The sequence below is a fragment of the Astyanax mexicanus genome, chromosome 22 (assembly GCF_023375975.1).
Source record: "Astyanax mexicanus isolate ESR-SI-001 chromosome 22, AstMex3_surface, whole genome shotgun sequence".
NCBI lineage: Eukaryota > Metazoa > Chordata > Actinopteri > Characiformes > Acestrorhamphidae > Astyanax > Astyanax mexicanus.
This window is the reverse complement of record NC_064429.1, coordinates 516,359-533,065: the sequence shown is the minus strand read 5'-3', so window position 1 is coordinate 533,065 and position 16,707 is coordinate 516,359. Positions and strand designations below refer to the sequence as shown.

The window sequence follows — 16,707 nt, the reverse complement described above, 5'->3', positions numbered from 1 at the left end:
CTAAATGTGTCTCTGAAATGGCAAGAATGTGAACAAAATTTGAAGTTACAAAATCTTGGACTTCATTGACTTTGTTTCTTAAACTACAAATGTTCACATGTGCTACCTTTAAACTTTTCTTAGGTAGCCTTGCAAATGACATATTCGATGTTAAAACTTTTAAAACTTCTCCATGTCCATCAGTCCTATGATGTTCCTTTCTCTCCTTGCCGGATGATTAGTTTGTCATATCGGAGAAAGGCAACGTGACCTCTCTCTCTTGCCTCTCTCATTTTGGGCAGCAATTCCTTTCTTTTTCGTCGTACAGCCTCCGGATAGTCCTCATTTATGAAAATCCTGGTCCCCCGCAACTTTCTTGCATTCCTTAAGACAGTGTCTCTGTCCTTGATTCCGTTAAATCTGACAACAATTGGACGAGGTCTTCCCAGTGTGCCATCATCTGATTTGATCACCTTCCCAACACGCATGGCAGAATCTATTCCAATCACATTTGGATCAAGGTCTAAGTGGTTCTTTATGAGCTCCAAAACTTTTTCCTCCGAGACTGAATTATTTTCCTTATCCGTCTCTGGAATACCATCAATGACAACATTAGTCCTCCTCGCTTGGTTCTCAAGAAAGTCAGCCTTAGAATCCAGTATTAGCATTGATTCTGCCAGTTTGTCTATATCTGATTCTTGTGCTTTCATGTTTGACTGGAATCCTTTGTTAGCCTTTTTAAGTTCTTCCATCTCTTTTTGGGAAAACTCCAGACTTGTGCGCAGTTCCATTACTTCCTTTAACAACGTATCAATCCTGTTATTGGCTGTATCCATGATGGTATGAACACAAGCTTTAAAATTGCTCTCTTGCAGCTGTAAAAGTTCTTTGTAAACATTTTTTTGTTGCTCAAGAAGTTCATGCACTTGTGCCATGGACACATTATGATCATTGTCTTTGTCCTTCCCCTTCCCACCAGCCATTTTTGTCTTAGGCCCAGATATCACAAACAGAAGATTACAAAGTCCAAGTCCAAGACTGATGATTGACTATAATGCTACACCCCAAGAATTATCGTCCTCTTAGTTGATGTTTGTGGTACAATGAAGTTAAGAAAGCATTAAGGATGGCAGAGATTTCTGCGGATTTAATTCACCAGTTCAGCAATCAGCAGGCCCTAATATCACAAACACAGGATTACAAAGTCCAAGACTGATGATTAACTATAATGCTACAGGATGATGGCTGTGTGTCTCCTGCATGGAGGTGTTGCACCAAATTGCTTTTCTCAAAGAACGTACAACATGGTGGCAGGAAGACCTAATCACCCGGTAAAATTAAATGAAATCCACAATACTGAACTCCATGACAGGCTGGAAAAGGTGTGTGTGTGTTTTAATGTGCTTAAAGCAGTTGCTATGGTAATTTGCATTTATAGAAGTTTTTAATTGTTTTCTTTTTTGGAATGCAGATACAGAATGCTGCTACTGTTGAAGAAGCAAGATTGGCCATTTTTGATGCTTCAGAAAGCTTGTCAATCCTTGGAGCATTACGGCACATTAAAGACCTTGATTTGGTCCTTGAAGCTGCCCAGGATTACTTTGAGGGGAGAGTAAAAGTAGGACTGGAACAGTAAGTACCAGTAATTTGAAGTATGACAATGCAGACACACAGTAATCTAAATACAATCTTTTTTTTTTACATATATATATATATATATAGGTTGGCAGAAGGTTTGGAGACATTTGGCTTAGCAGAGGCTATCCGTAAGCACCCCTCCGAATTTGAAGGTCTGTTTTTAAAATCTTCAAAATCCTTAGTGGCCAAGGATCTAATAAGTCTGTTTCAGCCCAACTTTTCACCACGTGGAAGCAACCGGCGGCGTGAGGAGAACAGAGTTCTTTGCTTTTGGAGAGACTGGCTAATTAACGTGGAAGGTAAGTAATAGGAATGTGCAAAACATAACATGGTACATCAGCACATTTTTCAATTTACACTGTGGTGGAATTGTGTGTGTGTGTGTGTGTGTGTGTGTGTGTGTGTGTGTTAAGTTGTAACACGTTACTATCATGACCTTTACACGACACAAGATTTTATAGTAGGTGAAATAGGAACTGTAGTTCCACATATTTAATTATATACTGATTAAGAACAAAAAAAACATGTAATAGTAATTTCAGTGAACTGTTAATTACATCTCTTAGACTACATTAAATATGGTTTTAATGAGCTTGCTTATAACACGTTCCGTGCACAATAAGATTTAAACATGATTTGCCACAGGTGGCCAGTGTATCCCTGTGACCCTGGAAAAGGTGCTCATCTTTGCATCAGGACTTGACAGACTCCCTCCCCTGGGATTTCAAGTCCCACCGTCTTTGGAATTCCTGCATGCAACAGGGTGCCGGAGACCGCTACCAGAAGCGAATACCTGCTCTGTTTGCATTAGGTTGCCTATTCACCCCACCTATGAGGATTTTGAGCACTGGATGAACTCTGCAATCATACAAGCACCTACATTTGGGCTTGCTTAATGCATTTTGAGAATGAATCAAATTTTAGATAACCTTTACTTGGCTTTAGATATTCTGTCCCCACTGTCCTTGCAGCCCCAGTGCACAACAAGTCATAAGAGCTTTGTTCTTTTAATTGTTTGGAACTTAAAACAGCTGTGATTTTTTTTTTTTCAAATATTTCAATATTAGAAACAGCCACAGTATTTACAAGTAAATCCCACATAGAATAGAGATTTGTAAGAATTCTGCAATTATGCAGTCAACCCGTTTGGGATAGTTGATAAGTCACTGAAATATTATGATTTGAAATGTTGCATGTCCTTTATTGCCTCATCGTCAGCATAACAACCACTCCCTCACAACTCCACACAGGCCCCAGTAGACCCATCCCCCACCACACCCACTAGACTGTTGCCCCCTTCAAAATACAAAACAGAATGTTTTTTCCACGTCTTTTATTTGTTCAAAACATGTACAACAGTTGTGATGTTAATGTTGTAATGAATGTAATGAATTATCAGCTATCTTCTATCCTGTTACTATGATCACTCTCTTGCCTTAGTGAACAAATGTCACCAAAGTCATCAGCTATGTTACAAAGAAATGCAATTTTGAGTAAATTTGTCTTTTATTCACGTCTTTTATTTGTTCAAAACATGTACAACAGTTGTGATGTTAATGAATTCACAGCTATACTGAAATGTTAATAAAGCATACTGTTACTTTCATCACTACTGTCTCTTGCCTTAGTAAACAAATTTCACCAAACAAAGTCATCAGTATTGTTACAAAGAAATGCAATTTTGTGTACATTTTTTGAGTCTGCATAATTAAAGATAATTTACAACTATATATCTCTGCTGAGCTTTATATGCTTTCTAAGTATGTACATGTATTGTTTCAACACATAATACTTTGTGTCTCTGTATATTTCTCTGTTGCAGTGATGTGTCAGAGAAATCAGTGCTGCTGGAAAACCTTAGTGTCACTGCTGGACTGAGAACTGTCCACCAACAAAAACAATCTGTCCAACAGCTTCTCACACAGAGCGTCCTGTGACCACTGATGTACTAAAGGAGCACAAACTGTGCAGCAGCAGATGAGCTATCATCTCTGACTTTAGATGTACATGGTGGACCAACAAGTAGGAGTGTCTAATAGGGTGGACATGGTGTTTAAAATTCCGGTAGCACTGCTGTTTCTGATCCACACACAGCAGCACAACAAAAGCTAAAACACAACCACCACCTCAGTATGTATTTCATCTGTGGAGATTCTCTGGAATGTTTCTCAAAAACGCTAAAACCTGCTGCAAAATATCAACTCCAAAATGATCCTGCTCTCCACCTAGAGGATTCACCTGCTGAATGAGTTCTTGTAAGACTTGCTCTTCAAGATGAAATTCATTCTGAGGAACGTGAACTGCACCTTCCTCCTCCACAGACTGAGAAGCACCTTCCTCCTCCACAGACTGAGGAGCACCTTCCTCCTCCACAGACTGAGGAGCACCTTCCTCCTCCACAGACTGAGAAGCACCTTCCTCCTCCACAGACTGAGGAGCACCTTCCTCCTCCACAGACTGAGGAGCACCTTCCTCCTCCACAGACTGAGAAGCACCTTCCTCCTCCACAGACTGAGAAGCGCCTTCCTCCTCCACAGACTGAGAAGCACCTTCCTCCTCCACAGACTGAGGAGCACCTTCCTCCTCCACAGACTGAGGAGCACCTTCCTCCTCCACAGACTGAGGAGCACCTTCCTCCTCCACAGACTGAAGAGCACCTTCCTCCTCCACAGACTGAGGAGCACCTTCCTCCTCCACAGACTGAGGAGCACCTTCCTCCTCCACAGACTGAGAAGCACCTTCCTCCTCCACAGACTGAGAAGCACCTTCCTCCTCCACAGACTGAGAAGCACCTTCCTCCTCCACAGACTGAGAAGCGCCTTCCTCCTCCACAGACTGAGAAGCACCTTCCTCCTCCACAGACTGAGAAGCACCTTCCTCCTCCACAGACTGAGGAGCACCTTCCTCCTCCACAGACTGAGAAGCACCTTCCTCCTCCACAGACTGAGGAGCACCTTCCTCCTCCACAGACTGAGAAGCACCTTCCTCCTCCACAGACTGAGGAGCACCTTCCTCCTCCACAGACTGAGGAGCACCTTCCTCCTCCACAGACTGAGAAGCGCCTTCCTCCTCCACAGACTGAGGAGCACCTTCCTCCTCCACAGACTGAGAAGCACCTTCCTCCTCCACAGACTGAGAAGCACCTTCCTCCTCCACAGACTGAGAAGCACCTTCCTCCTCCACAGACTGAGGAGCACCTTCCTCCTCCACAGACTGAAGAGCACCTTCCTCCTCCACAGACTGAGGAGCACCTTCCTCCTCCACAGACTGAGAAGCACCTTCCTCCTCCACAGACTGAGGAGCACCTTCCTCCTCCACAGACTGAGGAGCACCTTCCTCCTCCACAGACTGAGAAGCACCTTCCTCCTCCACAGACTGAGGAGCACCTTCCTCCTCCACAGACTGAGGAGCACCTTCCTCCTCCACAGACTGAGGAGCACCTTCCTCCTCCACAGACTGAGGAGCACCTTCCTCCTCCACAGACTGAGGAGCACCTTCCTCCTCCACAGACTGAAGAGCACCTTCCTCCTCCACAGACTGAAGAGCACCTTCCTCCTCCACAGACTGAGAAGCACCTTCCTCCTCCACAGACTGAGAAGCACCTTCCTCCTCCACAGACTGAAGAGCACCTTCCTCCTCCACAGACTGAGAAGCACCTTCCTCCTCCACAGACTGAGGAGCACCTTCCTCCTCCACAGACTGAAGAGCACCTTCCTCCTCCACAGACTGAGGAGCACCTTCCTCCTCCACAGACTGAGGAGCACCTTCCTCCTCCACAGACTGAAGAGCACCTTCCTCCTCCACAGACTGAGGAGCACCTTCCTCCTCCACAGACTGAGAAGCACCTTCCTCCTCCACAGACTGAGGAGCACCTTCCTCCTCCACAGACTGAGGAGCACCTTCCTCCTCCACAGACTGAGAAGCACCTTCCTCCTCCACAGACTGAGGAGCACCTTCCTCCTCCACAGACTGAGGAGCACCTTCCTCCTCCACAGACTGAGGAGCACCTTCCTCCTCCACAGACTGAGGAGCACCTTCCTCCTCCACAGACTGAAGAGCGCCTTCCTCCACTGCAGCTTGAAGCAATGGTACAGGTTCTTCGTCTGCTCCGAAAATTCCTCGTATAGCAGTGCGATTGCTATTTTGCTGTGTAAGGCAACCTCTGATAAATACTTGAAAGGGTGACATGTGTCTTTCAGTCCTCAGCCTGTGGTGATTCCACTGATTTCGTTACATCTGCAGGTGCTGATTAAGCCGAGGTAGGTAAACGTAATGTAGTGCCCAAATGTGCATTTCATTATTGCTGTCAATTGTGCCTTCACTCTCCAAATGGGTAAATAAAGCATGGTATGTGTTTGAAACACCTCTCCAGACATCTCCCCACAGTCTTTCTATTCGTTGGTTGTGGGTACTTCTCCCTCTCATAGCACTACCTCGGTGTAACCCACGGAACGCCTCCATGAACAAACAGACTTCATTATTCTCCCCACCTTGATCGCAGCGCACTCTGGAAGGCACTCCATGTTCCTGAATCGCTTCAACAAAGCTCTCAAAAACAGTATTGCTGGAGTTGTTGTTGGAGGCTTTCAAAAACACAACAAGCCGACTGTATCCATCGATTCCCCCGTGAATTACAATTCTCCATCTAAAATAAAAATAAATAAATAGCACCATGTTCATACTGGCATTGTTTAGTTTACATACTAGTATATTTAACCCTTGTGTGGTGTTCATATTTTTGTCACTCGTTTACTTTTGTAACTTTTGTATTAAATTCAGCTAAATTAAGCAATTCTACATTAAAATGCTTTACACATGCTTGCTTCACCTAAATTGCAAGAAATATAAACAGCTTACATTGTTAATATTTGCCCTTTACCTTTCTTATGTTACATTTCTTTTAAAACGTGCTACTCTTTTTTTATTTATTTTTTTTTAATAAAATGTAAAAGAAAATGAATTAAACTCAAGATATGAGTAGAAAATTAGTTTAGTTTCAAATTTACAAATGAAGCAATGTTTATTAGCCCTTGGCTAAACATACTGTATTTAATATAAATGTGAGGGGGGTGGGGGGGTGTACAGTGTGTGTTTATCGAAAATGAGCTTTGATATATGTTCTTCACAAAAAATGAGCCAATGCCAATGAGTTTAAGTTAGAACAAATATTTTTTAGTATCATTTGATGAAAAATTAAAACGGGTCCCACAGACCCGAACACCACACAAGGGTTATTTAATGGCATTACACGTTACTGTATTCACATCTGCCATGCACAAATGCATTAAATTGCATATATAAAATAAAATAAGCAGGAATTACCATATACCTGATTAACTTGTGATTGCCGTCAATATGCCACAACGAGTTTGGCCCGGCAACTCGATAGGTTCTTCTGTGCATTCTGTGTGACATTGTCCTGTTTGCTGCTCCCTCTGGGTTTGTTCGGATTAAGCTCTGACGAATCCTGTTTCTCTGCAAGATGATGCCTTCACTTGCAAGCCGTGCTCGGACAGCATCTATGCCGAGTTCATCATTTCCACCCACCACCTCTCTGACCCTCTCATCCAGATCGTTGTCAGACAGATTTGTGTAGTGTCCTCTGAGAGACAGGTTGTACTTTACTTTAAAAAATATAAAAATCAATTATTTCATGAATATTATCACAATATAAGGCTTTGACATCTGGCAAAGTTATAGGTTGTTAGCATATTAGCATTTTAAGTTATTTGTGAAATTAGCCAAGAGCATCTCATTACCGTTACTCAATATTCTCATTACCATGCATTGTGAGGGCCATAACTGTAATAAGAACCATTGAGCTGGTAATGAGATTCTTATGTAAGACTGCTAAAAGAGTCATTTAACAGAGTTTATTTGATCATTTATGGTAATTCATTATATATATATATATATATATATACATATATATTTGTCATTTTTGGTAATTATAAATTTATATATAGATGATGGTTGTAATTATAATTATTTTCGTGTGATTTTTACTTTCTAATGGAAAAAGTAGCTTACATGCAGGTGGATTTTCCACTATTTATGTAGTACATAACAGTCTACTATTTACTATATAAAAAAAAAATATATATATATATATATATAACAATGTCATTGATGTTTATACTCTTTTGATTAGTCTAATGATTATATTCATTTTTTGAAGACTTGAACGCAAGAAGGCAGCAGCCAAGGCTAGAGTTTCTTGAGATTTGCTTGTTTTTCTGGTTCCATGGTTTGTTATACAATTGCCTTAACCCTTGTGTGGTGTTCATATTTTTGTTACTCGTTTACTTTGTTACTTGTATTTAATTCAGCAAAATTAAGCAATTTTACATTAAAATGCTTTACACATGATTGCTTCACCTAAATTGCAAGCAATATAAACAGCTTACATGGTTAATATTTGCCCTTTTCCTTTCTTATGTTACATTTCTTTTAAAAAGTGCTACTCTTTTTTTATTAGTTTTTTTATAAAATGTAAAAGAAAATGAATTAAACTCAAGATATGAGAAGAAAATTTGTTTAGTTTCAAATTTACAAATGTAAATGTGTGTACAGTGTGTGTTTATCAAAAATGTGTTTTTATGTATGTTTTTCACAAAAAAATGAGCCAATGCCAATGAGTTTGAGTTAGAAAAAATATTTTTTTTTCAGTTTCATTTGATGAAAAATGAAAACGGGTCCCACAGACCCGAACACCACACAAGGGTTAACTAAGTTTCATTACCGTTACATTTATTCTCATTACCATTTAATTGTGTTCTCATTACCGTTATGGATCTAAAATGTTAATTGTTTTAAATGTTTCACATCTTATCATAACTTTCCTTAATTTTATTATAGTATATCCTCACCTGTTGTCCACATGAGTTTTTGATCAAACATATTCTAAAATAATTTCCATTAATTAAAAAATTAAAAGATATTTTACAAATGTTGTATCGGTAATGAGAGTTGCTTAACTATAAATAAATAAATAAAAAAGATCAAAGTAATTGTCAAGGACTGTGCTGTTAAGTTGATGGAATTTGTTGTGGAAATATGAAATTAATCATCAAAAAAAGTTTTGAACCGTTGATCTAGCTTCGTCATTTACTGTAACGGTAATGAGAATTATTCTGGATCATATCAGATTCAAAGTGTTGTTAAGTATTAACAGAGTTTTGGCATATGGAGCGCGCCTCAATTACAAGCTCCTCCCCTTGGCCATATATATATATACCTCCCTGTTTCCCCTCACCTTTGTGACGTTCAACCTCGCGTGACTGCCAAGTTACCTGTTCGAAGTTCACGTCACTCGCTCACCATGGATCTGGATCTAGTTGCCTCGGACTCGGAGTTGTTTTCCGGCTCCTCGTCCGTTGCTTCATCCCGCCCCACTTCAAGGCTGCGATCCGTCGTCTCCGTGCCTGATGCCCCTGCTATTTCGGCGGTTACCGGCTCCCAGGTTCGGCGAGGCCGTTCCCCAGCCCAGCGTGATCTCTCCCCGTCCCGATACCACCGCTCCCAGGCTCGGCGTGGCCGCCCCCCAGCCCAGCGTGATATCTCCCCGGCCCGGCGCGGCCGCTCCGGCGTGGCCCACCCCGGCTCTGGACGTTCCCGCCGTTCATCTCAGGCCTCCCCTCCTCCCGCACGGCGCTCCCAGCATGTTTCTCGCCGCAGCAGCTCCCCCGTGGCCTCCACCTCCCGTGCGCTGCCTTCCCCATCTCCGGCTCCAGCCCGCTCCATGTCCGAGTGGACCGTCGCTGGTTTGCAGAAGGTCCTCAGGGACCGCAGGATCCATTTCGCCCGTTCTGCTCCTAAGAGGACTCTCTTTTCTCTCTTACTCTCCTCAGACGCCGCCATCCGAAGATCCCCCGCGCGGATGATGTCACCTCTACTTCACCCAGGCGGCGCGGCCGCCCCGCCCACACTCCCTTCAGCCGCTCCACCCCCCCCGCCGGTGAGGCGGGCCCCTTCCTTTCCACCCGGCCCATTACCACTCTTTCTTCTGTCTTTTCCCGCCTTTCTCCTCCCTTCGTTGCTCCTCTTCCTTCTCTCTCCTCTTTGCCCCCTCCTGAGTTTTCCGCTCTTCCCGCCAGTGGCCTCGTTTCTTCTTTTTTCCCCCCCGTTTCTGTTTCCGCCCCCTTGGTTCCCGTTCCCGCCCACAACCCCCCCGTCCACCGAGTTCCTCGAGTTCCCCAAGCCCCCCATGTTTTTCCCTTTTCCTTTTCCACCTTCCGCGACGTTATCTGCGATGTTTTCCCTGCCCGCCGGCAGGAACTCGATGATTACCTGTCCATCATCCTTGACATGGCCGTGCGATACGGTGGCTCGGGATTTTATGAATACCATCGCCTTTTCTCCGCACAGGCAGCTGCGCGCCTGCAGCAATGGAATATCGCTACCTATTGGGGCTCCCTGAATCTCGAGCTTTATTGCCGTATTTTCGCCGGCCGTCCTTCCCTCTCCTGCGAACTGTGCGGTCAGCCGTCACACCCCGTCTCAGCCTGCTCACTGGTGATCTCTGCTCCTGTCACCGCTCCTTCTCCTGACCCCCCCTCTCTCCTTTCACTCCCTTTTGCCGGCGCACCTTCAGCTGCACCGCGTCTCACTACCTGCAGTTCTCGCGATTCGCGCGGAAGGCGCCTTTATTTTCTTGGGAATCAGGCCGTGTGCAATAATTTTAACGCGAACGGGTGCCGTGCATCTTCGTGTCGTTTCCTGCACATCTGCTCTTATTGCGCTCAGGCTCACGCTCGCTTGGATGGCCAAAGCAGATATCGTCTCAGCTTTTAAGGTCTTACCCATCCATCCTGACTTTTGGCACCTATTTTGCGTGCGCTGGAAGGGGCGTTACTACTTCGCCACCCGGCTCGTTTTCGGCTGTAAGAGCAGCCCCAAGATATTTGACTGTTTCGCCGAGGCACTGTCCTGGATCCTGCTCAACGTGTGTCGCATTCCCTATGTCGTGCACCTGCTGGACGACTTTCTGGTCCTCGACGCCCCGTCTTCTCCACCCGCTCGTTGCATCACCTCCCTAGCATCAGTTTTTCACCGCCTGGGCGTTCCGCTGTCCGCCGAAAAGACCGTTGGTCCGTCTACATCGCTCGAATTTTTGGGGATTTTGCTGGACTCCATCAACTTTCAGGCTTCTCTTCCCCGCGATAAGCAAACTCGCATCTCCCAAGTTCTCTCAGAATTTCTGCAACAGCCTCGTTGCACCAAGCAGCAGCTCCTGTCGCTTCTCGGGCATCTGAATTTCGCCATGCGCATCATCCCACAAGGTCGCGCTTTTATTTCCCATCTCCTCCTCCTCGCTTCTTCAGCTACATCCTACTTTCAGTTCGTCACCCTGGATGAGGCTTGTCTAGCAGAGATACGTTTCTGGCTCCTACTCCTCTCTCATTGGAATGGCATTTCATTTTTCTTTAACGACGCAGTACCTAATCCTGTTGATATTCATCTCTTCACGGACGCCGCACCTTCCACAGGCCTTGGCGGTTTCTACGACGGCAGATGGTTCGCCTCCCAATGGCCTGCCGAATTTTTTCAGCTCCCCTCAGATCTTCGTGATTCATCCGCGCTTCGTGAACTTTACCCCATCATCGTCGCTGCCCTGCTATGGGGACACGAATGGACGCGACGCGTCATTTTCACACACTCTGATAATCTAGCGGTAGTAAACGCAATCAACAAGGGTCGGTCAAATTCCCCGTCCTTAATGCCATTGCTCCAGAGGCTCACGTGGCACTCCATCATGCATCAGTTCATTCTCAAAGCTGTTCACATTCCTGGTTCATCTAACTCCATTGCTGATTCTCTGTCTCGTTTCCAATTTCAGAAATTCAGGACCTTGGCTCCACTCTCAGACCCACATCCAACCCCAGTTCCACCTTATTTGGACACCATCTTCCCGCTGCACACGCCTTCTACAATTTGACTCTCCAATCCCAGGACCTCATTCTTAACGCCGTTTCCCCCAACACTCTTTCTACTTACTGGACAGGATGGCAATGTTTTCGTCGGTTCCACGTTTTTCTTTCAATCCCCTTTCCCTCCTTTGATCTATTTAGCACGGCCAACTTCCTCACCTTTACCAGCTCCCGCCTCTACATTCGATCATCCTCCCTCAAAGTTTACCTATCAGCTATCAACTTCTTTCATAAACTCCTCCATGGCTCACCTCATCCTTTCGTAAGTCATCCTCAGATCACACTGCTTTTAAAAGGCATTAAAAGGAGCGAACCTCCTCTCACTCACAAACGTCTTCCCCTAACCTCTCACATTCTCTCCTGCTGCCTTTCCACTCTACGTTCTGGACAATATTCTCCCAACATTTCTCAAACCTTAGAAGCTATGTTTTTGCTAGCTTTCTTTGGTTTTCTCCGAGTTTCAGAATTTACCACTCCTTCCACCACTCATCATCCCTCTCTCCACCCCTGTCTGTCTGATATCACCATCCTGGACACCGACACCCTCATTTTCAACATCAAGAGAAGCAAAACTAACCAATTTGGTATATATACTCCAGTCTACATTTTCAGACTTCATTCATCTCTCAGTCCTTACGAACCTCTCCAGCTCTACCTCCAGTTCCGTCTCTCCCAAGGTGCTCGTCCTCACGACCCCCTGTTTATCAGTGAATCCGGTTCCCCTGCTACCAGTCATTGGTTTCATTTTCACCTCAAGAACGTACTCTCCCTCAGTGGATTTAACCCCGCACATTTCTCCGCCCATTCTTTCAGAATCGGAGCAGCCACTACAGCTTCTCACCAAGGCATACCTGACCACACCGTTCAGATCCTCGGCCGCTGGTCCTCCCATGTCTATCACAGCTACATTCGCACTCACGCCCGAGACCTGTTCACTGCCCACAAACTTCTATCTTCTGTATTTCCTTAATCCCATTAGTTGCCATACTTTCTTCCATTGTTTTGGGGTTTACGCTTGAGACCCACTCAAGCAGTACAGAACTGTGCCCAAGCATACCTCATACAGTTCACGTCCCCCCCGCGTCATCTGGCGCGATCCATTATGGCAAATGATAATAAAATTCTATTTAAAAAAAATATATGAAAAAATAATCAATATAGTAAAATACACATTCTATTTTAGCTTCTCAACTTGAAAAAATGCTGCAATGAGGTGAAAAACGTTTTTATGTTAATGTGAAGGTCTTCGTGAGAATCCCCCTATAGTGCGACAAATACGGTATGCTGTAAACCAGTTAATAGGGCACCTGAGCTCTAGCCTATACCCACTTCCCACAGGGGCCGTCCGGCTTTTTGTCATACCCCTGACACCCATTGAAGTCACCCATAATAATTTTTCCTCCTGCAAACGTGTCAATGACACTGATTACATTTGACAGCTTGTTAACAAATGCTTTTAAACTGTATGAAGGTGGTCTATATGTGGCAGTGTGATGTTGTTGCACTAGATTATTCCGCTTTGTTGGGATTTTATTTTGAAAGTTGTTCTGAGTTGTCAGTTGCTGGAGCACTTCACAGAGGACTGAGAGATGGGATTTATTTTTTTTACATAATATTTTTTTTAATATAAATTTCTTAAAATGTATTTATTTTCTTGGTCGAATTATTTATAGAAAAATATTTATATGCATAAATATAACCAATAAATATAGTTTAATTTACTAAAAATATGTCCATGTGGGCGGAGTCTCTGCAGCTCCTGCATGGGCGAGGGCTCTCCCAAATCTCGTCCTCTCTGAAAATGGCCATCCTTAGTGAAGGTATGTTCTGGTGCAGCTCCGTAATTTTGTGCTCATAAACTGCATTATCTGTTCTATATTCGACATGCAAGTGGCTAATTCAATCAATGAATTGTTTAGTAACACGTTGCTGTTGTTTAAATCAAGTTAAAGCACAGTTTTATGTGTATTTTGGGCTGTTTTATTCTCTGATTTGGCGCGAATTGTGTTAAGGTGGAATTTTTAAGGTGGAATGCTGATTAGAAATGAAAATCTAGATGCTAACCAGTCACTGTTTATTATATATAGATATATTGTTTTTATTATTGTTTTTGTGTTAAATATAATGTACTATTTCTTTTATATTCATATGTATGTTACTCTATACTATTGTTTTGATAAACTCTCTGAAAATGGCCATCCTTAGTGAAGGCGCAGCTGAAAGAGAGCAAGAGCATGCCTGATAACTCAATCCTGTCTGTCCTGTGTATTCTAATACAGATTGGGGCAAATAAATGTCAGAAACAGAGCTGAGGTGTCTGTGCTCTTTAATGACTACACAACACAACACAGAAGTAAACCGGTTACGGGCTTGGTGAAAACCAGGAAGCTGTGTTTGTTTTTCCGGAATTCCAATAAAACAAAACAAACAAATTCACGTGACTGCTGACGTGACTGCACGTACAACACTCACCGAACAAATGCTCTCTTCTTTTGGTCGACTGTACACAAACCAGTAATTACGTGAAGAAACGTAAAGAAATGTGCCTTAATCGCTTATGTCCACTTCCTCCCTGGAATTATTATTACAAGTGCTGCAGTAGCGGCCTCTATTGGACGGAGTTAAAAATCGTGTATGAAGTGTAATTCAAACATCAAAATTACATATATGAAAGGTGGTCATAATGTTATGCTTCGTGTGTGTGTGTGTGCGTGCGTGCGTGTGTATATACACACACATATACGACTATACAGTATATGTATATATTTTGCATACACACGCACACACACACACGAAGCATAACATTATGACCACCTCATTGTTTTTACAATCAATGCATAAATTTTTGTTCGTAACATATGTTCATTAAATAATTCATACATTCTATTACAGGTCTGGACTACACCTGCAGCCAGTCTACACTAATAGATTTAATGTGGAGACAAAGAGGACCTACAGGTACAATGGACTGCAGTTGGATGGAAAGCTGGACCGGTCAGTAAACATATACACCCTGTACAGAAAGGGACGGAGCCAGCTCTATTACCTGGTTACAGTGGCAGAGAAGAGGACAATGTGCCTTTGATAGTGACCAACTGCATGCCATCACCAAGCAGAAGAGTATGTTTATTTGCAGCCTGCTTTCACAGAGCGTTTCAGCATACAGACTGAGGAGAACTTTCAGCAGTAATCATTCAATGAAGATCAGTGTTGATATAATAAAGATCTGTGTTGATATAATAAAGATCAGTGTTGATATAATAAAGATCAGTGTTGATATAATAAAGATCAGTGTTGATATAATAAAGATCTGTGTTGATATAATAAAGATCAGTGTTGATATAATAAAGATCTGTGTTGATATAATAAAGATCTGTGTTGATATAATAAAGATCAGTGTTGATATAATAAAGATCTGTGTTGATATAATAAAGATCAGTGTTGATATAATAAAGATCAGTGTTGATATAATAAAGATCAGTGTTGATATGATAAAGATCTGTGTTGATATAATAAAGATCAGTGTTGATATAATAAAGATCTGTGTTGATATAATAAAGATCAGTGTTGATATGATAAAGATCTGTGTTGATATAATAAAGATCTGTGTTGATATAATAAAGATCAGTGTTGATATAATAAAGATCAGTGTTGATATAATAAAGATCAGTGTTGATATGATAAAGATCTGTGTTGATATAATAAAGATCAGTGTTGATATGATAAAGATCAGTGTTGATATAATAAAGATCTGTGTTGATATAATAAAGATCAGTGTTAATATAATAAATATCAGTGTTGATATGATAAACATGAGTATGTATTTTTTATACATCATTATTTATTCAGTAAACATCAGTGTTGATATAATCAAGATCTGTGTTCATTCTATAAACATCAGTGTTCATTCTATAAGTTTGTATTCTGTAAACATCAGTGTTTATTCTGTAAACATCAGTTATCATTCTAGAAAAATCAATGTTTGTTCTTTAAACATCAGTGTTTGCTCTACAGACTTCTGTAATCATTTGGTAATCAGTGTCTATTCTATAAACATCAGTGACCATTCATTAAAACATTTGTACTCATTCAAGAAACATCAATGATCATTCAACAAATATCAGCCATCATTCTATGAACAACAGTGTTCCTTAAGTATGCATCTATTGAAATCTATTAATTTGGCCTGTGATGTCATTTCCTCTTGCAGGAAAGTTTGGAAAGGCAGTGAGGTATGTTGGTCTCTATGTCAGTACTGATGCTGTCTGTCGGCCCATTTAGGACAATTGCTCTCCTAAAGACTCCATTTCCCAGCTTTCTCAGTCCATGACCTACAATGACCTCCCACTTTCTGATTGCTCATTTCCCTGTTTGGGTTTCTATAAACAGCCCTTAGTTCCCTTGGTTTCCTGCCGAGTATTATCTAGTTTACTAGCTCTGTTACAACGCGTTTTCCTTGCTTGCTTGTCTTATTGTTATTGACCCTTTTTTGCTCATTGTTTACTCTCTTGTCTAGCCCTATTGATCTGCTGTTAATCTGTAGTTACCGACCTTGCTTTCCTCCCTGACTACTCTATTGCCTTATCCCTTTACTCCTGATTGATTACCCGTGTACCAACCCTGCTTCTGGCTTACTACGTTCTGGTATGTTGCTATTAATTGCTGCACTATTGTTCACTAGTCATTCTGTGTAAGCAAATCCCTTTGGGATCTGATCAGCACTTGTCTCACCTTGTCCTGGGCATGTTGACATCCTAATTAATTTCTAACAAATGTTCAGTATACACTGCTTGTTAATAATTAAATAATTTAATGAATTTTAATTGTTTTAAATGCATCAATAAAAGTTATTTAAAATAGATTAAAAAAAATAGATATTTAAAATATGTAGAAAGCAGTGGGCTGCACCAATAAAAATAGATTTTAAATAATTTGCCCAATATTATCAAACAAGAAAATGAATACATGTTTCAGCATTTTGTTGTATTTGGCACATTATTTCACTAGTTTTTTTTTATTACATTATTATATATTATAGAGATGCATTACACTGTAGCGGCTCAGTGGTTTAATACCTGGTGCTAATTGAGATGTTGAAATATTTTTTAATTGGGCGCCAGTTATTAAATTAATTTAATTAGATTAATTAATTAATTAATTA

General features: G+C 42.1%; 1 protein-coding gene across 1 annotated transcript; it reads left to right on the top strand.

Moving 5' to 3' along the window:
* Positions 1-1,230: 1,230 nt before the first annotated feature.
* Positions 1,231-3,143, top strand: LOC125786853 (G2/M phase-specific E3 ubiquitin-protein ligase-like). The gene is made up of 4 exons (XM_049470473.1): positions 1,231-1,361; positions 1,451-1,611; positions 1,702-1,916; positions 2,263-3,143. Exons 1-4 carry the CDS (start codon positions 1,284-1,286, stop codon positions 2,511-2,513), a joined length of 705 nt encoding a protein of 234 aa, XP_049326430.1. The 5' UTR covers positions 1,231-1,283; the 3' UTR covers positions 2,514-3,143.
* The last annotated feature ends 13,564 nt before the right edge of the window (positions 3,144-16,707 follow it).

Coding starts and splice junctions, on each gene's coding strand:
- LOC125786853 (XM_049470473.1), top strand. CDS start 1,284: ATGGTGGCAGGAAGACCTAATCACCCGGTAAAATTAAATGAAATCCAC. Junction 1,362..1,450: donor TCCATGACAGGCTGGAAAAG/GTGTGTGTGTGT, acceptor TTTGGAATGCAG/ATACAGAATGCTGCTACTGT. Junction 1,612..1,701: donor GTAAAAGTAGGACTGGAACA/GTAAGTACCAGT, acceptor ATATATATATAG/GTTGGCAGAAGGTTTGGAGA.